Source organism: Fukomys damarensis, unplaced genomic scaffold (genome assembly GCF_012274545.1).
Source record: "Fukomys damarensis isolate Sample0158 unplaced genomic scaffold, DMR_v1.0_HiC HiC_scaffold_37, whole genome shotgun sequence".
Taxonomy (NCBI): domain Eukaryota; kingdom Metazoa; phylum Chordata; class Mammalia; order Rodentia; family Bathyergidae; genus Fukomys; species Fukomys damarensis.
In genome coordinates, this window is record NW_022900949.1 from 44,712,577 (window position 1) to 44,739,176 (window position 26,600).

General features: G+C 35.6%; 1 protein-coding gene across 4 annotated transcripts in view; it reads left to right on the plus strand.

Moving 5' to 3' along the window:
* The window catches only part of Nek11 (NIMA related kinase 11), a 267,941-nt gene that overhangs the window by 59,716 nt on the left and 181,625 nt on the right, over positions 1 to 26,600 (plus strand). For 3 of the 4 annotated variants that reach the window (XM_010625448.2, XM_010625449.2, XM_010625450.2), the window contains 3 exons: positions 12,269 to 12,387; positions 21,797 to 21,861; positions 22,793 to 22,919. In XM_010625448.2, coding sequence (XP_010623750.1) covers positions 12,269 to 12,387; positions 21,797 to 21,861; positions 22,793 to 22,919 — 311 coding nt within the window. The remainder of the gene's footprint in view (positions 1 to 12,268; positions 12,388 to 21,796; positions 21,862 to 22,792; positions 22,920 to 26,600) is intronic. The other variant, XM_010625451.2, reaches the window with a different exon arrangement.

Genomic DNA, 26,600 nt, shown 5'->3' on the forward strand with positions numbered 1-26,600 from the left:
ACAAGTTGAACTATATTTGTGTGTGTGTGTGTGTGTGTGTGTGTATGTGTGTGTGTGTGTGTGTGTGTGTGTGGTACTAGGGATCAAACTCAGGATATTGCGCTTGCTAGGCAAGCTGTGGCACCACTGAGCTACATCCCCGGCCTCACAAGTTAAACTATAAAGGCCTGAGACTGCAGGGCTTACAGCTAGGAATGATCATCTCTATATAACTGACAAAGTTTATTTCTAATAGGTTTCTCCCTTTGGCAAACTCAGTCAGACTGACTATATTTTAAGGAGGAATTTCTTACATAAGAATGCTCAAATCTCCTACAATAGTCCAATGATTAGGCAGACATTTAAATGCCTTAATGGAGGATATGCAGAGCAAAGGCATGTCTCCTGAGTTTTGGATTCTGTGTTTTATTTTCCCAGTGGAAATTTGAAAATAAAAATGTTGCTGGGCTGGGGATTTAGCTCAGTGGTTCTGCTGCCTACCTCACAAGCACAAGGTCCCAAGTTCAATCTCCAGTACCAAAATGAATGAATGAATAAATAAATAAATTGTTGCTTGTTTTCTTTATTGAAACTCTTTATATTCATTGATTTTGTAATTGTTGGTTCCAAGTATTTGCAGTTTTCTCTCCTACTTTCAGTTCTCTTCAAGTAAAGAGCTTTGCATTTTACTGAACTCCAACTGACCATGAAGCTACTTGGAAAGGTGCAAGAGGGGAAATTGACAATGTGTGGTTGTAGAATAGCTCTATGTATTTACTTCTAAAGAGAGTAGGTAGAGGGAGACAACAGGGGTGAGGTCAGGCAAAGAATACCTAAAGATGACTTATTCAGAAAGTGTCTCCTAGAACATTCTGGGAAGCAGGGCTACCCAAATGCTCCTTGGGAGAATTTGGAACTATTTAGAATAAATGCAGTCAGTTTATCACTTGAGTCTTTCTAGGTCTCTAAAGAAATAACATTAGAAAGAAGTCATTTTTCAAGGTAGAATGAGACTTGTTTGAGTTAGAAACTTTGAATACCAGATACCACTCAAGGATTTTGTGTGATAGGCAGGAAAGAAGAGACAAAGAGGTAGAAGAAGAAAAGGCTCAGAAGAGTATAGATAGCACCAAATCCAACCTTGCTTGCTTTATGCATTAGCTAGTATCACGTAACATGAAACCAATAGCTAAATTTATCTGAATGAGCTTGAAATATTCCAAATCTTTACAATTCCCCTTTAGATCAGCCTACTCAGCTCAGTGTTGCTGTTTGTTTATTTACCCAGTTCTTGCTTCTCTTCTTCTTGGAGGAAAGTATGGGGGTGCAGGTTAACCGAATATCTACTTTTCTTTTATCCAGTGGATTATTGAGAAAATCAATAAAATGATGAGGTGTGTAGAATGGTTATATTGAACAACTCTGGAAGTGATTTCACTAGTCCATGCAAAGCTGTAGATATTTGCATATATAGCTATAATATGATCCACTCGCTATAATTTAATCATTTTTCTTCTATAGTTCCTTCAGTTAATAATCTCAGAAATAACTGATCCCTACTGCTTGTGATGACAACTGCTGCCTCTACTATTGTTTTAGCATATCAACATTTTCAGACTTTATCCTAATCTTAGAATGTTAAACTGTAGTTAGTTTTTATTCAGTAGACTTTTCTGTGATGATGGAAATGGTGTATGCTTGTGTTTTCTGATTCAGTAATGGCTAGTTACACATGACTTTTTGGCCCTGGAAGTTTAGTTAGTACAATTGCAGAACTGGATGTTAAATTATATTTAATATTAATTTATTTAAATTTAGATAATACTATATAGGTAGTGACTAACATATTGGACAAGTCTAGATAATATAGTGTAACTTTTTATTTCCCTGTATTAATTTTTACATTTTTAATTTTAATATAATTTTCAACTACCAAACAAGTTACATGAATAGCAACAAACTCCCAGTACTCTTCATCCAGAGTCCCTGGTCCAATTGTTATATTTTTCCATATTCACTTTATTACTCTATTTATCTCATCTCATCTCATTGCTTCTCCTACCTACCTACCTACCTAATTTTTACCTGAGCCATTCAAGAATCATTTTGCTATAATTTAGATCTTGAATATCCATCCAAAGGCCCATGTGGTTGCCAGCCTGTGAATCTACAGGGAGGAGGTAGAACCCTTAGGAGGCAAAGCCTAGTGGGAGGAAGTTAGTGGGAAGAAGCTGGGATGCAGGTCTCCTCCCTTTTCTCTTTTCTTTTCAACTTTACCGTGTGCTCCTAGATATGACAAGCAATGCAGGCAGTGATCACAGACTGAGGTCTCTGAAACCTAAGACAAAATAAGCTTTTATCCTTCCAAGTTGATTTTCCCAGGCATTTTGGCACTGCAGTGGAAAGCTATCACAAAGCTGTAGACATGCTGCCCCTTTGTCCCAAATACCACTGTGTTTTCTAAGGCCAACAACTTTCTCTTAATATAACCACAGTATAATGATAAAAACTCAGGAGATTAACACTTACATAATGTGAGTATATAATCTGCTGGTTTTGAAAGTGAGACCCCAGACTAATAGCATCAGCAACACTTGGGGAACTTTCTAGAAATACAAAATTCTTGGCCTCCAGCCCAGTCATACCAAATCAGAAATTCTGGGGGTGGTGTTCAGCTTTTTCATAAACCCACCTGGTGAGTTGGAAATAAGATGGAGTTTGAGAACCATTTGTCTAATTCACATTCTATATTCAAATTCAGCCTCTGAGTCCTGTTAGATCTTTATTTATTTATTTTTGAGACAGGGTCTTACTATGTAGTTGAGACTGATCTGGAACTCACTATGTAGCCCAGGCTGATCTCGAACTCAGTGATCCTCCTGTGTCTCAGCCTCCCGAGTGCTGGGATTACAGGCATGTGCCACCACGCCCAGCTTCTGTTACATCTTTAGAAGGGACATTTCTACAAAAGTTTTTCTATCATACAGGATCCAGTTAGTTGCATTAATTTTTTTTATTTATTTATTTATTTATTTATTTATTTATTTATTTATTTTGTTACCGGGGATTGAACTCGGGTCCTTGCGCTTACAAGGCAGGCCACCGAACCACTGAGCTAAATCCCCGGCCCCTGCATTAATTTTTAAATGGTGCCAGTTCCCATGGGCTGAATTTCTCTCTTGGAGGGGACCTTGCCATGGTGATGACTTGTGGGGATGTGTAGGAGGGCAGCTGAGGGGCTTCCAATGCCCTTTGGACCCCTAGGACGTTATACTGTGGCTACTTCACCGTTCCTGAAGAAGGATGTGTGCAGGTTGATCTGCTCTTACTAACAGAGGTAGTTCTCTTCTTCAAACACAGATTTACTCTCAATTTACACAAAGCTCACATTGTTATCATCTTTTTACTGAGATAAAATAGTAATAGAGGAAATGGCAGGTGAAGTGGCTGATCTCTTTATCACCAAGATCCCTCTTCTGTAATTGGACCTTTCAAGACTGAAATATAGCCAGTGTGGTGGCACACACCTGAAATCCCAGCACCCAAGAAACTGAGGCAAGAGGATCTTCATGGCTGCAAGACTAGCCTGGATTACATAGTGAATTCAAAGCCAGCCTGGAATACACAGTGAGGCCCTTTCTCAAAAGAAATAAAAACAGATGTATACAAATTTAGTCCTTGATATCTGCTACCCAACCCTCTGGACACATCACCTCAGATCATTTGTGCAAGAAAGCAAACAACCAAACTCACAACTCATCAAAATTTAATCAAATCATTGGGTTATGGTTTCAAAATTACAAAAGTGTCAGGAAATTTCAAATACTAGTGTCTTTTCTTCTCTTCCATACTGGGAAGAAATGGAAAAACTGTCTCTGGTCTCTTAGTCATACTTTTCTCCTCTTACTCTTTGCTTAGCCATTTCCTTCCCCATTGCCCTTCTTCTTGGCCCCACATCTTCAAATCCCATCCAGCTTCCTAAGCCCGTTTTAAATGCATTAGCCAAAGGCTCCCATAATCTCCTGGGTAAAGTCACTCCTCGCCCCCACATCCTCAACCCTCATAGCATTTTCATCTTGCATGGTACTCAACACAACATGTATCATATAAAGCATCTCATACTCTCTACATATGAGATTGATCTTTTCCTGATTCATTTGCCTGTCACATCATGGACCCACACAGTAAACCACACAGAAGTTAGCACTCATGATATTTTTTTCTTTATATTTTTTTACCATTTGTTTTTGTTGCCTCCACCTCATTTGTGTCAAACATTAATAATAAAAGATAAAATATTGGATCCTTCTAGTATGTGTCAAAAGTCTTCTGTGAGGGCCGGGGATTTAGCTCAGCAGTTCAGTGGCCTGCCTTGCAAGCTCAAGGACCCGAGTTCAATATCCGGTACCCCCCCACAAAAAAAAAGTCTTCTGTGATACTGTATACTATGATACTGTATTTTGCTAGTATACCTAACAATGCACTGCACTAGAGGACTGTGAAATACTATCTGAGGGCCTTCTGTCTTGGTGAGGATGAGGCATCCCCAGAATCCTGGGCACTATAGTGGAAGACACAAAAGATTAGGAGAGATCACATATCTTGAGTAGAGATGGAGTTATAGTGGAGATAGCGTAAGAAATCAGGGCAAAAAGCAGTAAATATTGGATTTGTTTGTGTTCTATTTGGAGATACTAATGTATGTAGACAAAAACCAACAGTAAAATCATCTGCAGAGCTTTCAAATGTCCTGACGCTTAGGGGCCACCTCCAGAAAATCTGATTTAATTGCTCTAAGGTATGGCTTAGACATCAGGGTTTTTGAAGCTCTCTTAGTGACTAATGTACAGCTAGAGACCTACAAAACAGAGAGAATAGATAGTGCGGAAACAGGCATAGAGTCATAAAGGTAAAGCAAAGATGAGACCCAGACCCAGAACAGAAAAGTCTGGCTAGATTGTGGACATACTTTTATGACCAGGCACGTAGCTTGTTGCTGTCACTCTTGAAAATCACCCAAGTCATTCTTCTTGCTGCCTGAGCAACTTCTGGTTCCAATTCAACTTTCTATGTATGCCTCTTCTGTCAGGAAAAAATATGCTCCCTAACTCAACATGAACTCCCTGTTGCCTTAGCAATTCCTGTTCTCTCCTGTGTATATGAATAAATTGGTATTCTGTACTATTTATTGGTGCCTTCTGTGAAGTTCACAAAGGCTATAGTAATCAAGGGTGTTCCCAAAAGCCATTACTGAGTCCCAATTCTATGTCAGACACAATTCCCAGACAGAGTATGGGGTAATAGAGACAATATAATATTTCTTTAATGAACTTGTCTGGTAGGTTAATGGCTAAAGTATAAAGGGGCACGTGGTATTATGGGAAGAAAGTAGTTAAAGTGCTACTGGAGCTAAAAACAGAAAGAAATGACTTCCGACTGCAGGAACTATGAAGGAACTGGCACATTATATTTGAACTTGAAGTGTAGGGAGGATTTGGTGAAGTGGAGTGGAGTGAGGGACACTGCTGTTAAAGTAACATAACAATATAAATGATACAATAAAAGGTGCAGAAGTAGAAAAACATGAGATGTAATTCAGGACACTTCCCCTTTAATTATAATGTGATTGCAGTTAAACATATCCCCAATTTAGCAACCTACATAATCATAGTACTGTTAGCAAACCAGGAAATCAACATTTTTATCAGTTTCCCCTATTCCTTTTTATCTATTCCAGGATCCAATCTAGGACTCTACATTGCATTCTACATTACATTCCTTAGTCTCTTCTAATCTACAGCAGTTTCCCTTTCCTGCCTTGGTGACCTCGATAAGGCCTTTGATGAGGACTAGTGAGTTGTATGTAGTAGAATGTGTCTCAGTTTGGGATTTTCTAATGCTTTCTCATGGCTAGATTAGGGTTCCACACTCTGGACACAGCTACCTCAGAGGAGCATTGTGTTCTTCTCAGTGCACATGTCAGGGGGTACAGGATCTGTGGTTCATCTTGTTATTGTGATGTTAACTTTGATCACTTGGCTAAGGCTCTGTCTTCTGGATTTCTCTACTGTAAAGTTACCATTTTCCCTGTCTAATTGAGAAATATCTTGGGGGAAGATGCTTTGAGATCATGCTAATGTTCTGCTTATTCTCAAATCTTCACTTTCTGAGTTTAGCATCTTTCTGTGGAAGTTGCTTACATTTTTTTTCTTTACTCTGGTACTGTCTTTGCTTAATTGTAGTTGTGTATTTCCCTTACTGTTTTTATGTTTATGAATTGAGATTTTCCTTTAAGGAAAAGCTATTTCTAATCTTTCATATATGAATTTATTAAATTATTTTTATATATCAGGATGGACTCATGGTTATTTATTATGGGTTATGACTTAAGGCTGTCATTTATTTTGTTGCTCAGATGTTCTAACTTGGGCTATTGTGGCTTTTTCAGGTTGGCTCTTGTATCTTTTTAGCATGTCCCCCTTCTCTCCTTTTTGAAGAGAAGTGAATTCTTATTTATTAACTCTATTTACTGATGAGATGGGAACTCAGAGAGGAAGAATGATTTTCTGACGGTCACATGAACTGGATATTGTTGAATTTCGTTCCAGGCAGGCCAGGGGTACTGGGTAAGCCACTTCTTTTCTTGGCTTATTTTCACTTACATTCTCTATTTTTAAACATTTCTGTTTCTATATTACATATATCACAAAAAAATGGCTATGACAGCTTTGCTCCTAGTAATAGAAGTTACTTTTTAAATAGTTCATTATTTCATTGTTACTTTCCCCAAGTCTTTCCAGCTATTTTCTAGAAGACAAGCTAATTTTTGTTTCTGAGTTTTTGGCTTGAAGCCCTTAGTAGGATTCATGGCAAAACAAACATGCAGATTCTTAAATGCTAATGTATTTGATACTAAAATTTGAGGAAGTACTTTCCAAGGAAGTACTTTCTATTTACACTACAAAAAGAAAATTCAAAAAATTTCTCATTTCTTATTTTTGCAAAAGTGTTGAAATAACATGTCAGTGGGTTAAATTTACAATTTTGAAACTCTAATGAATGTCAGCAGATGATTTAGGTGGGTTTGGCAGTAACACATGACTGTCAGGCTTACTAGTTCTCAGAGAGTCCTTAGAGAACTTCATGTTGGGTTCATCAGGTCTGGTCATAGAGAAAAATCCTTTTTTTTTCCTTTAAAACTACTGCTTGTAGTTCTGAAGCTCTTTTGGTAATCACCACTACCCAGAATTGGTTGTTGATGGGTGAGGGACATGCCTAAATTATTGATCACTTTGACACTGATTGATGCTTGTGGTGTGAGCTCCCATCAGGCATCTGTACTTTGACCACACATTGGCAGCCATGTTCAGAGAGCTAAATCTCACCTGGGCTCTTGAGTTTTCCAGAGCATTTCCAGTCAGGAATTTTTGCTATGGCAATTCTATGGGTCTAGATTTTGTTCAGTCTGGGAAGATCCTAAATAATACGAGTGTCTCATGCTTTTATACACCTAAAGTAATCCATTCATCATTTTTACTGTATTGAAATTATTTTTTCCATTTTTTTCTTTGTTTAAACTATGAAATATTTTGAAATTTAAACAACAAAAATTAAAAAGTACTACCACTTCGATTTGCTTGAAATTGTTAATATAGTACTTCAAAAGCAAAAGTAATTTCATTTGAAAAAAATACATTGCTGTGTTTGGTGGTGAATACCTGTAATCACCACACTCCTAGACATCTTAGCAAGACCCTGCCACAGAATAAAAAAATAAAAATGGCTGAAAATGTAGCTTCATGTTCCTTGGATTTCATTCCCACTGACACACACATACAAAATGAAACACACTAATGTAAATCAGTCCATAACTCAATAAAGTTTATAACATTTGGGATATGGCTGTATTTTACTTACAAATTTATATAAATATAAATATTAAAAGTAGAATCATTCTAGCTTAAAATAATTCTAGCTTCAAATAGTTTTTTTCAAAAATCTAACACGGTGTTTTATAGATAAAAACATTATTTCATGTCACTTCTAAGATAAAATAAATTCTGTCATTTCATTTTTATGCATGTACATTTATCTCAGTAGAAGAACACTAACTCTGAAAGAATTTGAGAAAGAATCAATAATTTAGGGATGTCCATTTGTATTATCAGACATACGTGCCATGATACTATATGACATTTTTTTACCATTTAAAAACAGGATTTTCTTATTTTACTTTAAAAGATATAATGTGGCTTGTAATTTTCCTGCTTTTTATGTAATCCATTACAGTGAATTTTCAAACTCCTAGGGAAGTATTTCCAAGGTCTATGCTATAATGATAAAGAATGTCCTCTCTTCCCTTCCCTCTCAATTAGTTGTTAAGTAATATCACAGGCCTCTAAAAACATGTCATTATTAGGTGACTCTTATTTAGCTCTACTTTTCCTGAGTGAATCTTTTGGATTTGGAATTGTTTAAACTGTTACACAAAATGTTTTCAGTGATGGGCTAAATATTAAGTACACAGCCCATTCATTGTCTGGAATTATTTCTTAAAGTGTGGTCATGGACCACCTCCAGATTTATGTAGGATGCTTGTTAAAAATATGTATGACTTAAAAATCACAAGTAGCAGCAATAACAACAAAGAATGTATTCCTTGGCCCTGTGCAGATTTACTTAATTAAAGTCTGGGAATATGCATTTTAAACAAGCAACTTTGATAATTTTGATAATGCTACAATTTGAGGTTCATTGGAAGGATATTTGTTTAAAGGAGATGTAGAGTGTGAAGGAGCAGCATTCTGAGATGTAAAGCCAGAGAATTAATGAGTAGCCTTTTTATTTTAAAAGGAAGAAATAGGGCTGATTGACTTTTCAAGCTCATTCTAGACTTAAAATGCAGAGATTATTTTGTCCTTTTCATATTCTTCTGTCAGTTCAGTTTTGTTGTATTAGGCTTCTTCTGAGAATGCTCTACTTTTGTCTTTTAAACTGATCTTAAATACTTCTGCTTTAAAAACGGATTAATTTAAAAATTCTTTAGGATTCAAAACTTTTTAATGACAATCAAAGATGAGGTTTAAAATGTTACAGTTGAGTCTTTCTTTAGTTTTTCAAGGTCTCAGTATTTCAAAGTCCATCTGATGTGGCTAACTGGGATGTGAGAGTGAGGCAATACCATTAATCTACCAAATGATACTTTGGGCTACAGATTTTTAAAACCTTAGAAGTTAACATCAAGGCCTTTATTTGAAGGGTAGTATTAGTGAGGGAAATCATGTTCTATCAGCATTATAGAGTGAAGGCAACATTAATATTTGTTCAAGTTCAAGTCAATATTCTTTTCATTGAAGGACTTCTACCAATGAAATACACCATAAAATATTTTTCAAGGACAAAGTTAAGAAAACAGAATAAACTTACATATACTGTAATAAGAACTTCTTAAACTGAGTTGTGATATTTTATAAAAAATGACTTGATTTCTACTGGAAATATAGTTTAGTGAAAGAAAGTAATAAATGCTTTTTATATTGTTGAGTTGAAATCAGACTGCTTCACAAAAATATATTTCTTTGTTTTAGCAAATAATAACTTGTCTTAATCTGTGAATGATTTATCAACCTTAATTAAATTCTCAGAAACTAATCCACAGAGTGTTTATTGAAGAATATAGTAAATGCAAAACAAATACTTTTTCTTGGAGATAAACATACAAAATCAAAATCACAGGGACCCAGCTCTCTGGTTAATTTATTCTTTCAGTGTTTCATCTTTGTCTGGACTGAACAGTCCTCTGCTTAATGCTAAGAACTAATACATGTCTTCTTACAGTACTGACCCGGTGGGCAAGAGGGGAGTTTGTGTGTCTCCTTTTGACATTTCATTTTGAGGTTGATGATTCTATTAGATCTTTTATTCAATTCTTTTGGTTAATTATTGAAGGCCTTATTCTTTTTTCCTCAACAATCTTAACACATATGTATATGTATGTAGTTATAAGAAACTGTATGCCTAATATTAATGCAAGAAACAGGCACACAACTTGCACTTACTACTTCAGTGAGTGCAAAGAGTGCAAAATAGTGTAAAGAAGTGATTGGCAAAGCAGCAATAAATATCACCCAGAGAGAATGCTGTCACTGTGGAAACACTACACACAGGAATCAATTCTACTTCCTGTCAAAGAAAATAATACAACAGCTGATAGGAAAAGTACAGAATTTTATATTTCTTCAAGTGACACAGTTTAAAAATGACATATTATTGGCTACAATCTATATTTTGTATGCTCTGTTCCTAATTCAAGAATACTTTGACTTTTCTTTTACAAGTCTTGCCTGCATCAGCAACATATCCATAGCCACTCACATAGTCCCTCCATGTAGCCCCTTTTCCTCAATCTAACAATGATGTCACCAATAAATATTGGCAGCTCTGGATTTTCAGGGCCTTTGCTTCCTTGTGCCTCTTACTGCTCAAGCACTGAACATCCTGGCTCCCCTTATGTGTCTCTTTAACTCTGTTTCTGTATCTTTCTTCTCACCTTGTGGTGTATCATTCATTGAGCAGGAGATCAGAGCCCACTGCAGGGGCTCTGGTACTGGTGGTCATGGCAAGTATCCCTCCCATTCTCCAAGTGACCCATGCTTTCTGTCTAGTAAAAACCAAACTCAGTTGCATTTAGCCCATCCTTCTCTTCTGAGAACACGTCTCAATTTGTCTCTATTTTTTCAGACATTTAAGATACATGGGATTATGTAATAATTCAATAATTCTCTGTGAGAATTTAGCACTGTTTTCACTTCTACGGTAGTTAAAGAACACTAATACAACGATAGTCAGAAAGGGTGATAATTATGTCAGACACCACTATGCAATTTCAGATATTTGTCATTTGGACCATGGTTAATTTTGGGCATTAAAAATAAGTATTATTATTTTACCTCTCACCAGTGAGTGAAAGGACAAAGACTGACTAAATACTTAAAGTATATGTTTGGGACCTAGCATTGATCAACAGTTGCCGTATTCCTGAAAGTTTTGATGTAGCTAGAGAAAAGGAGAATTTAGTCCTCCCAAGGTTCGTAGTAATCTGGGCATAGAAAATGCAAAAGTATCTGTACAGTTGCCATCAATGCTCAATGCACTGTGGAAGCACCAGTTAGTTTCACCAAAGTATGACTTCATTAAATTAATATCGCTGGTTTTAATTTTATTGGCTTATATTTTTAGCATGTGTACATGTTAGCATTCCATTTAGACTTTTAAAGTTTATGTGGGTACATTTTTAGGTTACAATCAAAATAATTTTGATTGGAGGTGTGCATGGTAGTTTATTTTCTTTAGAAGGAGTTGCCCTTGAGTGATGTGAAAGGCAAATACAGCCAGACATTTAAGCAGTTAAAGCAGATTTTATTCAGTAAAAAAAAAAAAACAAAAAACAATAGGGTTAAGAGTTGAGTTCCACTCCAATTTGTGCAGTTTACTGGGTGTTTTAGAGGGATGGGCCTGGGGTGGGTGGGGGCAGTGTGGTCAGGGAAGTAAACAAAGAAAGTGGGAAATGGAAGTTGGTTCATGTGAAACCCATTGGATTTGTAATGTGTTTATAAAAATTAAACTTCTGCCTTTCTTTGAAGGCAAGGAGACAAGGACCTTATCTTCTAGTATTGGCTGGAACAGTAACTTCGCCTCTGCTTCCGCCTCCTTCTCCTTCTCTTTCTCCTCCTCCTCCTTCATTTTTCCTGTAGTACGGTGGGTTGAACCCAGAGTTTGATGGGCTACATCTACAGCCATTTATTTGTTTGTTTGTTTATTTATTTTCTTAAATTTTGAGACAGGATCTTACTGAGTTGCTCAGTTTCCTGGCTGGCTGAACTTACAATCACTGCCTGAGCCTCTTTGAGTGTTAAAATTACAAACATTAGCCACCATGTCCAGCTAAAATTAAATTCTTCTGGCAGCTTTGCATTTTATTGGGCAGGTATTCTAAGGATGGGGATGTCCATCATTTTAGGAATGGAGCCTTGAGCTTCTAGCAACTATGTTAGTGTTTGTTCAAGTCTTTTGAGGACATGGTTGAGGCGTGGTTGAGAAGAGGGCTCAGACAAACCTGGCTAGAGTTTGGCTGAGGAAAGAATCTTTTGTCAGTCATAGTTAGAGAGTGGTAATAACTCTTGCTTTCTTATAATGCACAGTGACTACTATATATTAACTATTGTTAAGAGAGCTTGCTTTTAAAACCCTAATTGAATAAAATATGAAACATTATGTTATCTCATTTCAGGGCCATGATCTGGACTATAAGATTCAAGAATATAAAAAAGCTGGGAAAACTTTTACAGAAAATCAAATAATAGAATGGTTTATACAGTTATTGCTAGGAGTTGACTATATGCATGAAAGGTATGTTCATTTGCTATTCAGAATGGGCGTATTTTTAACAGTCGTGTCTAAACTTGAAAAATGATTTTTCTGTCAATTTGAAAGCAAACAAATTTGAAAGTTCAACAGCTATAGTTATACATCTATGTGATTTTTCCTGAGGAAACTTACAGTAGTCTAGAGGATTTAATTGAATAATTTCTCTCTTGTTCTAGAAATCAAGTTGCCTCTGAATATAATACAGAAATTTGTCTTCCCTTCTACCTACCTGATCATCTCCTGTGAATTACAAGTGATTCTCTGATCACTTTAGCAGGCCATGTATTTATTGTATCTCATAGCAGGTTTAATTATACATACCTTGGTACACCACAAATGAGTTGCATGGTCACCTTGGAATGTGTCAGTGCACAATTTGCTGGGTTTACTTCACAAGGTGAGCTGAGTAATTGAGGTGGAAGATATTCTTTGGCATCATAAAAATAAATTTTCAGACAAAAAGTCAATTTTTATATGAAATATCTGTTAAAGGAGGGTCAAAGTATGTTTTATGAGTTAACTTTATATAATTATTGTCTGTAATCTCTGCCTCAACAATGTATTTTAAAACTTTTTATTATTTTCCTATGGTCAAAAATAAGATGTTTTAAGATGTCAAATGTTTTATAGACCTATAAAGTGATATGCATACATTTTAAAAGGTGAATATTCACAGACAAAGAGGTAGCTTTTACCTTCAGAATGATGAGTATTACAGGTGGTAATATTCTTCTGGAACAAAAGTGGTCATTTGTAGGGTGCAGCAATGTTTGGCTATCCATGGATGTCACATTGCTTAAATGTGTCATCTGTGGTTTCTGATAGTATAAAAAGTAATTGTATTGTCCTGTAATTTGCCATATATGTTCTGAACCACATACTTGATGATATAGATAGCTACTTGTTCATTGACAATTCCTATTAATCTTTGGAATGATGTCAGCCTATTGTAAGAGACAGTGATGAAGGAATATCAAATAATTTTTAAAATAAATTACCCAAAGCTGCTGGTTGTAAAGCTTTCCCATACATATAGCTATGTTGGTATTTCTTTTGTTTTATTTACTACTTATTGGAATACTACTACCTTCTTACATAAGAAAAACAACTAAAAAGTACATAAACTTGTCAACTATGGCATTCTATGCACAAAATAGAAAACTGAAATGTGGTTAAGAACCCAAATATGTTTGATGTTCTTGAGAATACTTAGTGACTGTTAAGATAAATTAATTTTTTTGGGACAGGGTCTTACTACGCAGTTTAAACTGGCCTTGAACTCACTATGTATTCCAGGCTGGCCTCAAACTCGTAGTGATCCTCCTCCTTCAGCCTTCCAAGTGCTGGGATTGCAGGTGTGAGCTACCATGCCTGGTCAAAATAAATGAATTTGAAATGACCTTCAAAAGGAGACTTTGAGTTTTAAAAAATTCTTTAATATTCAAAGAAATCTTTAAATGGTGCTAAATATTTAGATATTTGTGGACTTGTGGATCTGAAATATGATACTTCATGATTCAGATAACAAATGATGGTACCTCTTATTCATTATGTTATTATAACCAATTATAAATTTTGTATGTGTAAATAGGGAAATATCAATTTTATATTCAGGTTCATTGATTTATTCACTAAATATTGATATATAAAAATAAGTACTAACCTCAGAGAACTATTAGTAAACTAGCAGAGATAACTCATACATATCTATAAGCCCCGTGGATGTACAAAATTTAGTATCTCCCCCTCCTTGGACAAGCTGTTCAACCTCTCTGAGTCTTTGTTTCCTTAACTACAAAATAGGGCTTTCCCTGTTTACTTCATAGAGCTATTTGGAATATGCATTGAGATATCATAGATCTAGGAAGTTTATAAACTGTTAAACTCTATGTGATGTTTATGATTATAATTTAATATAGAAATGAGGGCACAGCTGTCAGACAGGCTAAAAAACCTCTGAAAATAAGTGTTGGCAAGGATGGAAAGCAATTGGAATTTTATTACATTGTTTGTAGGATGTATGCATATTTTTATAATCACTTTGGAGAAATATTTAACAGTACTCCCTAAGCTAAATACACAAATACACAATGACCCAGCAATTCTATTACTAGGAGTGGAAATGAATGTTGATGTCCAACAACAGATACACAAAAATGTCCATGGAAGCCTTACTTGGACTAGCCAATATACTCTAAAGTCTTCATCTACTGCAGAATGCTTACATGTGAGCTAGTTATACAGTGGAATAAATGCAGTTTTAGCCTGTAATGACACAAGAACACACAACAGATACGCACAATTTAGTTGAATCCCCAAGATACAATGTTGGATGGAAGAAGCCACATACAAGGGAGTACGTACTGTTGTATGACTGTGTTTATGTGAAGTTCAAAACTGATCGATGATGAGTCACAGAAGAGATTACTCCTAGAGAGGAATTTTGACCAAAAGGGACATGAAAGAAACCTGAGATGGTGGTAATCTTCAGACCTGGGAGGAGGATTACAAGGGCGAGAGATATGTGCAAATTCATCAAATTAAAGATTTATCCACTTTAATGTAAGTTATACTCTAAAAATAAAGTAATAAGTTTCCCAATAAAAGTATGGGTTAAGCTTTACATTTGGAATAATTAAGTAAGCTTTCATGAAAGAAATAGCATTTGCCCAAGGTTGAGTTTAAATATGAAAAAAAACTGGTCAAGAGTTTTCCAGGTTTAGAGGATGGAGTAAGAAAAGGCATAGAAGTAGGGGAAAAGGATACTTTTAGAGTGAATGGTGAATGGTTCAGTTGGGAAGACTTCTGAGTTGTATGAACAAGTTATGGGTAAAGCAGTTGAGATCAAGAACTTTATTTTGTGGTATAGACATTTGGCGTCACAGGGGACTTTTTAGTGGAGCTGTATGATTGGAGCTTCTAGAGATTAGATGATAAACTATAGGGAGGAGAGAAGGGGATTTTGGCTATTCATCAGAAACCTTTTACAGTATCCATGTAGGAGTTGATGAAACCTTAAATAAGGAGGCAGAGTAGACAGGGGTGGGAAGAAGCAGAATGAATGTGAAAAGTTCAAATGACTGGACTGGAAATGAAGTGGATATGTGAGACATGGTAGAAGAAGGGCAAAGGGGAGCCTGAAATTTTGTGCCTTGGTGAGTGATAAGTTAGAAAGGCAGATTTAAGACAATGGTGCTGTTTAATTGTGACTATGACAGGTGAAATTCAGAGAGAGAATGAGGGGACAAAGTCAGAAGAAGGTGATGAAGAAGGTAGAAGCAAGACTGTAGATCTCGGGGAAGAATTTGGGCTTGTCTTTGGTTCCTCCAATGTCAGCACCCCTCATCAAAGACTGAAGTATAAGTAGATTATTTCAGAGATGATCTCAAGAAACAGAAGCCAGTGTGTGGGAAGAGTGAGATGGAGAAGGGAGGAGAGCTGTGTAGGGTGCCTTGTTAAGCTGGTGGCTGCTGTGGGTGGAGGGATGCAGAGGGGGGTGGTTCTTGTACACATATTTTAGGGTTTAGATTTCTCTTTTTGTATTCTTTCAGAGATTTTTCAAAAATTCTTGACCATATATAACTATTGTTTTCTAGCACTACTATGAATATCCTTTTGAAAATTTGTTTTTTATATTTTGGGGAGTTTTGAGTGGGGTAGTAAAGGCAAGTAAAGGCATCTTAACTCAATCTTTAGAATTATTTTTAAATAGAATCAGGTTGTGTATTTTTTCCTGGTCCTAAGTATATAATCTATTTTTCCTTTTTCTTAGTTTTCAGTATTTAATATAGTATAGGTCTAAGCCAGGTTTCTTTCAGAAAATAAATTTATTTATTTTAAAATAAGTTTAAAGCTACAGGAATTATTTTTTTAAAAAAACATGCAGCATGAACACTTTAATATAATGATATTAGAAGCCAAGAATATTCAGTCCACTGATAGCTTCCTTGAGATTGTAGCACTACAGCCCATTCCTGCCAAAGGGAGTCGTGCTCTATTAGCAAAACCCAAATGCCTCTTCTTGCTTGTGTTGCATGTCATCTGTGGGGGTCAGCTGCAAGTCTACTCCACATATTTTCTCTTTCTAGTACCCAAAAAGAAAGAGCTGTTCCTATCTGGGATTTGCTTCTCTCATGCCAGGGGCAAAAGCAAGAGTGAATTAGGGCAATGTTCCATAGCTGTTAAGCTTCTACTCAGACTGGAAAGTCATCCTGTCTGCTCATGTGCCCTGACCAAAGGAAGTCATGATCAGGCTCAGTGGTAGAGGGGTGGCGAATGGGTGGCAAGGCAAGTAAGGTTTGAATACATGGGAACAAGAATACATCCCCTCGCAGTGTTTTGTTCAGCTTTGAACTCAAAGTATGACCAGCAAAACATAGGTCTCTATGTACAGTACAAGGTACTGTTCCAAAAGCTCTTTTCATGTATGGTGTAAATAGTAGATATTAAAGTTTCTTTTGAAAATATGCATGAATTAAAGGCAGTAGTACCATGGAACAGTACATGCATATGAAGAGGTTAGATTTGGCTCCTCTGATGCAAATGCCTTGCAAATTATTTTAATTAACATAATAGTTTATTTTATGTAACACCCTGAGTGGGTTTTTGGGTGAGTCTGTGAGGATATTTCTGGGTGAGCTTAGCATTGGCATCAATGGATTCATTAAAATAGATCTCCTTGATGTGAGTGATATTATCCAATTCATTGATGGCCAGAATGGCACAGAATGTGGAAGAAGAAATTTGCCCCTTTTTCCTGCCTTGCTGCTTGAGCAGGGACGTCTCATCTCATCTTCTTTTGACCTTGGACAGGGATTGACATATTGGCCCTCCTGCTTCTCAGACTGTCAGAATTAGACTGAATCACACTATTGGCTTTCCTGGGACTCCACATTGCAGAGGCAGGTTGTGGGGCTTCTCAGGCTAATTGCATGAGCCGACTCTTAGTAATAAACCATATATTGGTTTTGCTTGCTTGGAAAACCCTGACTAGCGAAGTATAGTGGCAGAGGAGATAATGACAGTCCTGGAAAAACTAAGAGGAATGAGGTTACAGAAGAATGAAGATTTTGCTCACTCATTTTCAGACTTACTGCAGACTCACTTATTTTAATTTGGTTTATTTATACATTAGAAATAATGTAAATCTACAGCATATGGCACAAACACATAAATAATGCTATTAAAAGCTGCGAATATTCACAGTTAACTAAAAACTATCTTAAGAATGTTACACAAAAACTCTTGTTAAAGAGGTTGGGGGCTAGGAATTTAGCTCAGTGGTTCTGCCACCTCTTCACAAGGGCAAGGACCCAAGTTCGATCCCTGGTACCGAAAAAAAAAAAAAAAAAAAAAAAAAAAGAGAGAGAGGTGGGGAGTTCATTGGCCTTGGTTTCTTAAGATGAAGGATGGAGCAGCCTATCTGTAGTGTTCTCATCTGCTTTTAGTCTTGAAGTCTTGCTGATTTCATTGCTTTCACACTGGGGGAGACAATAGGCTTGGGTCCTTTCCCTAAGATGGCTCCCCCATCACTTAACCACCCACACATCTCCTGCCCAGCTTGATTAAGTGTTGTGTTAGTGCATCACTAAGGAGTCACTAATTGTACTGGCACTTTGGGAGAGAAGAGCTGGTGATCTACCCTGAGACTGCCAGAGGAAGGAAGACCTGCAGAGAAAGGAGTCAGGGTTTCAGAAAGTGAGATTAGGAGTCCAGTGGAGATGAAGGAATTTCCCTTGCTGTCTCCAAGGCTCTGCCATGGGCTAGGCTTACCTCCATATCTGTTCTTTTTTTATTATTATTATTGAGTTTATTGGTACATTCTAGGTATACAGTACAGTTACATTCATTATTGGGATCTTGTACCTTTACATGACAGGTCTTGGTTCTCATTTTGTCCCCCTGTCCCTGCCCTCCCTTCACCCCCTCTTCCCCTCCCCATTTACAAACACTTTATTTCCATTTCTTCATTTTCTCCTATTTTTTTCTTTTACGTTATGACCTTTTCCCTACCCTTCCCACTTTCCCTACACCTTTAGCCCTTTTCTTCCCATTTCACATTGTCAGTTACCCTAGCAAATGCTGTTGGAGGCTGGGAGAAGATGGCCTGATGGAGGAGATGAAGATAGGAGCTCCAAGATAGTGCTGACCACAAACTGTCACCCAGTTTTAAGCAGGTCACATCGGTGTCATCAAGCAGAGAAATGAGAAATGTTATTTGTACAGATATGGTGTGGGGCACCATGAATCATAAGTGATATAAAATCTAGTTCTCTGGTGTAATTCTCTACTGTTTTTTCTAAACACTATACTAATACTAAATAATACGTGTGAAAATTTCAGAAATAGAAGATAATACTGTCTTTTCTATGACTGGTTGTTATGGTAGGGGCAAATCACTGTGATCCAGTTGGGGACTGAGGTAATCTAAAGTTAGATTTCACGTATTTGGATTGTTCTATTTCTAGTTTGCCTTGATTTTTAAGTAGCCCTTAAGGGCTTTTTGCTGAAGACTTTAGTTTTTTTTGTTTTGTTTTAATCAAGATCTTTCCACCTTCGTAGACCTTGAAATCCAACTTTTGTCTTCTAAGATTATGAATATACCAAAAACTCTGTTTAAATTTTAAAAATAGATTTTAATTTTATGAGCACTTTTTGTCTCACAGAAAAACTGAGTAGAGCTTCCTGATGTGCATTCTCCCCCACTCATGTATCACCTCCCCACGGTCCCTACCAGAGTGGTACATTTATTACAAGTGATGAGCCTGCATTTACACATTGCTATCACCCAAAGCCCATGGTTTACATTAAGGTCTACTCTTAGGTGAGGTGGTACATTCTTGGGTTTGAAAAAATATATAATTATATCCATCATTATAGTAACATGCAGAGTGGTTTCTTGGCCCTAAAACTCCTCTGTGCTATACCAATCCATATTCCCTCCCACCTCTGGAAACTAGCAGTAGTAAAAACTGTCTCCATAGTTTTGCTTTTTTTTGACTGTCATACTGTTGGAATCATATAACATGTAGATTTTGCAGATTGACCTGGCTTATTTTAATTAGTAGTATGCATTTAAATTTCCTCCATGCCTTTTCATAGCTTGATAACTAATTTCTTTGTACCATTTAATGATATATTCCATGTGCAATGTACCACCACAGCTTTATTTAACCGTTCACCTACTGACGATCATCTTGGCGGCTTCCAAGTTTCGGCAATTATGAATGAAGAAGCTCTGAACGTCATTGTTTAGCCTTTTGTGTGGACTAAAATATTTAACTCCATTGAGTAAATAGCAAGAAGCATGTCCTAATCTTGACTTTCTAATTTCATTAATCTCATTTTTCTCCTCGCAAGCCCAACATCCTGAGTTTGATCCCCAATACCCCCCAAACAAACAAACAAAATAATCTCATTTTTCTCCCTAGTTCTATTTGATACTTTCTTAAATCAGCATCATTTTCTATTATGTTCTTTATGATTTTAATCATTTAAAATATATTTATTTTATAGTTTTTATTCATCTTGTTTGATTGTCTGAAATACTCAAGGGTCTAATTTCATTTTCTATTATCTACTAATTCTTAGTTTACATTTGCTCCTGTCCAGTGTCCCAAGAAATTATTAGCAACTGAGTATCAATTTTTATGTTAATTTTTTGGATTTCTGAGACCATATAGCTACTGCATATTTGAATCTCAACTCTGTAAGTAGAGAGACAAGGTCATAAAGCATGAAAAGAGCCTTTTTTTTTTTTTCACGCAGAGTTCAAACTTACACAGATAAACTTCCTTGTCATTTTCTTTACTTGTGAGAGAATATTTCCTAGGTTATCCTTTCACTGAAAGTATGGACCACATGTAGGTTCATAATTTTATGTATGTATGTGTATGTATATTAGTTCCACCTCTACCTGAGCACTGCCTGAGCTCAAGGTTTGAACTCTTGTTTCTGTGTGGCCTTTAAAGCCAGCCCCATAGGCTACAGAGCACAGCATAGTTGCTACGGCTGCACTGATTTTCAGTTTCTTTTTGTATTACCCAGGGGACTTATTTAATTTTATTATGAGCTTAGCTATGTATATGTAAAGATCTTGATATACTTTATTCAACATTTTTAGTTTTTTTTTTTTAAATTTAGGCAGATATCTTTTTCTATAATCTAGTTCTCCACAATTCCTGAAATGAAAGTCTTAACTGACATAATTTATATTATGGGTTTAGTAAGACTCAATAAATGTTACCTTTACACATTATCATTATATTATTTTCTTTTTTTTAAATTTTTCTTTCCTTTTTATTGAGTTTATTGGTACATTCTAGGTATACAGTATAGTTACATTCATTACTGGGATCTTGTAACTTTACATGACAGGTCTTGGTTCTCATTTTTTCCCCTTGTCCCTGCCCTCCCTTCACCCCCTCCTCCCTTCCCCATTTACAAACACTTTATTTCCATTTTGTCATATTTTTTCTTTTCCCATATTCCCTTTCCCCTTCCCTTCCCACTTTCCCTACGCTTTTAGCCCTTTTGTCCCTATTTGACATTGTTAAATATCCCATTAGGATCTTGTGTACTATTATAGTTTTTCACACCAGCGAAACTATTCAGTATTTACACATGTGTGACTTATTTATTTCACTTAGGAGTATATCCTCGAAATGTATCCATTTTCCTATGAATGAATCTAATTTCTCATTCTTTATGGCTGAGTAGTATTTCATTTAATAGATAAACCACATCTTTTTTATCCAGTTTCCAACTGATGGGCAAATGAGCTCTTTCCATGTTTTAGCTATTACAAACTTTGCTGCTATGAAAATAGTTGCGCATATGTCACTGTGATATGATTCTTTTAATTCTTTTGGAAAGATACCCAGCAGAGCTATGGCTGGGTCACATGGAACCTCTAGTCTCAGCTCTTTGAGGTATCTCCAATCATTATATTACTTTCACAAATATACAAATCCTAAACTTTTGGGTAATAATAGAAAACTTTATGATAATTTGTCAAGTGAGGGCATGGTTATTAGATATAGGACTATAGTAGTCAAATTGCAAAAGCACAATATAATCTAGCCTATTGTGACAGTTAAAGCATATCCCCTTTTTCCCAACTGCATATTCTCCTCTTCTTAAAATCTTCATTTTAAAAATGGTCTTATTTCCTCAGTGAAACTAAAAAATATTTATAATTTTGTAGCTTTTAAACATTGAAAGCTATATTAAAAGAAACCACTTCACATATAACATTATATTATTTAATATAATATTAAATATATAATATAATAATTAATATAATATTATTTATGCATTATATTATTTAAATTTGGATTTAAAATTTTATATCTTGCAACGAAACTATATATCCTATTTATACCTTTTATAGGAGGATACTTCATCGAGACTTGAAATCAAAGAATATATTTCTGAAAAATAATCTACTTAAAATTGGTAAGATTTTCTAAAAAATGTATACTCCAGAAACACAGGACAGATGTATATCAAGTTGAGGTATATGGTACATGGAAACATTGGAATAATAATTTCTTTTAATTTTCAAATTTTTGTTCTTGTCTGGATGGGCCAAAGTCCAATTTTCTTGTTTCTGATTATCTGATATAAATTGAGATATAAAACTTTTGTAATATTCTTGCTTGATTAACAGATATGCTTTGAGTTGCTGTTCCATACCAGGTACTTTGAAAATGGTTGTTTGTGTTTTTGTTTTAACTGATTTGAGTAATTAGTGTAGGATTCTCACTTTTTAAAATTATAGGAAATAAGCATTTCTTATAGCTAATTAAAATGTTGGTATCATGGCTTTATTAGATTTTGGTTCTTCAAAACTGTACTTCCACTCATGTAGTTAGGTACTGGATTGTCTAAGCACCATGTAGATGTTCTTAGGGAGCGAAGGAATTAAAGCATGCGACTAATTATGCAGGATAGAGAACCCAGTGGATCCACATTGTTTTAATTATGCTCTTGAATATTTTAGTTCTTTAAACATTTACTTTATTGCAAATTAAGAAAAAACTTCCCCATCAGATAAAATTGCATATTATCATATTCAGTTCTTTCAGAATCACTCCATTTTGCTCTTATTCAGACTTGAAGTAGCATTTTATATCAAGTTATCTAGTTCACCATAACTCTAGAAGAAAATAATTTTAAATTACACATAAAATTCCCTACCCTGGTTCAACGTCTTTTCCTATAAAGCTTATGTCTTTAAAAGCATCATGTAATTTAAACTATCCCCTTTCATGCCCTTTAAAATGAAATAATGAAATAATCAAATTAGACACTTTTTTATCTGTTAATTTCCAGTGCTGATTTTTTTTGTTTAAAAGTATTCATAAAGATTAATTATTATTTCAAGGGGATTTTGGAGTTTCTCGACTGCTAATGGGATCCTGTGACCTGGCCACAACTCTGACTGGAACTCCCCATTATATGAGTCCTGAGGCTCTTAAACACCAAGGCTACAACACAAAATCAGACATTTGGTGAGTGTGCAGTGGGTGGGCCACATGGGAGCTTCTTCCTCTTCAGCCCTGAGAGAACTATTCGTTTTCTTCTTAAACTCATTTACTTACTACATCCACTCACTTTATCCTCTTGACATGTGAGTCATTTTGGGTCAGAGTAAAAGGCCTTTTGGATTTGGAATTTGCGATATTCCATTAAATCATTTCAAAAATTCTCTTTATTCATAGATTAATTGGTTGGTTTGGATTTTTAGTTCCTGAGCCACAGGGGAAAGTTATTAATGTGCCAGAAGCATTAAATTTTTATGTTTCTGTTAACTTATGAAATAAAGCATTTATAACTCTAAATACTGTGCTTTATTTTAAGGTTAATGTCCAACTGTGTGGGGGAAATATATATCTTTTCTGCATGTTTTATTCTTCTTGTTATTCTTAATAATTTTACTAAAGATATTGACTTTATGGATAATTTAAATTTAGAATTTCTGCATCTTCAGTGATAAATACATGTGAGATTCCTGTTTTTCCATCTCTTATATTAAAGGAATTTTTCCATCCTGTCATGGAACCACTTTAAATTTTACTGCAGAAGCCACGCAGAAAATGGAGTTCAATAAGTCCTTTTGTGAGCAATGGATCCTATTTAGGGAGTATTTTTTTTTCTTTGAAGAACTATTTTCAGCTTGTTAAGGGTTGAAAGGAAAGCCTAGCTGAGAGCTTGTTAATTAAGTAAATAATTATTGTGTGCAAATCAACATAAGTAGTTCTAAACTTTTAAAGCTGAGCAGTGTGAAAGACATGCCCACTTCAATTTTCTAAGAAGATGAAGTAGAAAATTATCTTTTTTCTGGTTAGGGATGAGGGAACCATGACAGAAGATATGGTTTGGGATTGTTATAAGGGTCATTGCTTCTGTTCTTATTTGGATGCCTCCCAAGTGGGAGAGAACACTGTCAGGACTAGGTTGGGCTGCAGCAATTCCCCATGAATCTTACCCCTTCAGTTCAGTTTTGTGGTATTTGTCTCTAGCTTCTTTGGTGAATTCTTTCCTTATTAGCTCATTTCTGCCCTGGAGGTTTTTTCCTAATTCATCTATTATTTTCCTTACCCCCCCCAATTTAAAAACTTATTATGGATATTTAAAATAGATTCAAATATATCATGTCTTCATGGTTTAAGATGGTAACTGCAAGAAGATGTTATATTGTGCCCATCGTTTACATTTTTGGAATTACACATACCAGTATACCTGGTTCCTTTTGATAAAGTGTCTACATCATTTGGCAGGATCAGAGGAGTGTCTCCTAGGAGGCAGTAGAACCCACAAAGAAAGAGTAAAGCATAGTGTTTGTGTCCATTTCCCAGTGCTACATACTTCTTTTTTACAAATTGCTCCTACTCTTGCACAAAGAATTATGGAAACATCAGGCAATATTGCTATAATATTTTAGTTAGGAAAATTTCTGAATCAGGCAAAACTTAAAGCAGCCAAAACTTCTCAAATATAAAAATGCAAGCTTTAGACCAGTTCTCATTGCTGTGATTATTAACTATTCATCCAATACAAGCTGAGGATTCATCATCATCCTGACCCCAAGTAACCACCTTATGATTTTAATAATTACCCTGCATGTATCTGAATCAAAATGGGCTTATCTGGTAATGAAATTTCTACCACCAAATTCAAAGTGGAAGAAATAATGAGAGCTATTAATCATAATGGCAGATACATAAGTGCTATGAGTAATCTTACAGAGACACTCCTTGAAAAATTAGATTGAATGAGGAGGATAACTTGTCTCTGCGTTTTTCTGTTTATTCAGGAATATTTTCTTAGGATTGGAAACATACATGAATAATTGACAGGTGTTTTGCTTTAATTGTAATGGCTGAAAATTTTTATAATGTTTAAAGAAGAAATGGTATAATACTAATTATATGTTCATCTGCTAACGTGTGCTCATGTGTAACCTTATCTTCATTCTGCCATCCTTTAAACCTTTTTGGATTCAGTCACTTACAGCATTCAAGTAAAAGAAGTCTCTCTTAAAATGGATTAGGTTACAAAAGTTTATAAACAATTATTTGGAAGATTAGGATAAAAAGGTTCACTGAAGAATAATGAGATGGATGCAGCTGATTTGTATAAGCAATTGCTAAATATTTCTATCCACAGAAGAAATATAAATATGAGTTGGGTTATTATTCCAGATTTTTAATTGATTTAAACTATGAAAATTTAGAACACACAATTTTTCCCCCTCATTGAGTTTATTGGTACATTTTAGGTATACAATACAGTTACATTCATCATTGGGATCTTGTACCTTTTTCATAATAGGTCTTGATTCTCATTTTTCCCCTTGTCCCTGCCCTCTCTTCTCCCCTCCTCTCCTCCCCATTTACAAACACTTTATTTCCATTTTCTCATATTTTTTTCTTTTCCCTTATTACCTTTCCCCTACCCTTCTCACTTTCCCTACACCTTTAGCCCTTTTCTTCCAAACACACAGTTTTTAAATTTTCCATAACTGTACTTTTTATCTCCAAACTTTCCATTTAATTTTTTTAATGTAGTTTATCTATTTCTCTATTTGATGTGACACTTTTATCATACTTTACTTTTAAAATTGTTTTATTTCTTTAGTTCTTTGAACATATTTATAATATTGCTTTCAAATCTTTATTAAATCTAATATCTGGAGCCTCTCAGATAATATCTCTTGTCTGCTTTTTTCCAGTTTATGAGTCACCCTTTCCTGTTGCTTTGTGTATCTCCCAAACGTTGAGATCTGGACATTTTAGATAATATGTGGTAGTAGTTGTAGACATTTCTGTTATCCTCATCCTTCAGTGTATCCCTCTTCCCTGAGACTTATTTGCTTATTTATTCATTGGGTGATTTGTCTGGGCTATTTTATTAAAACCTATTCTCCTGTATTAGGAAGTCTCTGATGTCACTTCTCAGAGTGCAGTGCTGGGCATGTCCACGGTTACCTTGGGATGATTTCAACAGGGTTTTCTTTCATCTCTCTCTTTTTTTTTTTAATTCTCTCTCTTAAACTGCCTGTCTCTGTTAAAATCATACCCACTTCTAGTTACCACACTTCACTGTAAATTGCTTCTTAAATTTGAGGCTTACCACCCTTAATTGAGATCAGTCATTCCACAGAAGGTCAAATTGAGATTCATCTTCCCAGTGACACTATTAGGCATTTTATAGAAGAAACTTCTCAGGCAAGGAAAGAATGTGGCTGTTAGAGCCTGGAAAGGGCCTGGGTTTCTGAGCAGAGAGGCTTCTTTGGAAAGGAGAATAAGGTAAAACATTCCCATGTTCCTCTGTGGCACATGGCAGATTGTGTTTTCTAAAGATGGACATCACAATGAATCACTTTTCACATGGTCTTATTGAATATGATGGGTTTTTTTTTTCCATTGAGTTTATTGGTACATTTTAGGTATACAGTACAGTTACATTCATCATTGGGATCTTGTACCTTTACATGACACATCTTGGTTCTCATTTTTTCCCCTTAACCTCCCTTCACTCTCTCCTCCCCTCCCTATTTGCAAACACTTTATTTCCATTTTTTCATTTTCTCAAATTTTTTTCTTTTCACTTATTTCCTTTCCCCTACCCTTCCCACTTCCCCTACACCTTTAACCCTTTTCTTCCTATTTCACATTGTCAATTATACC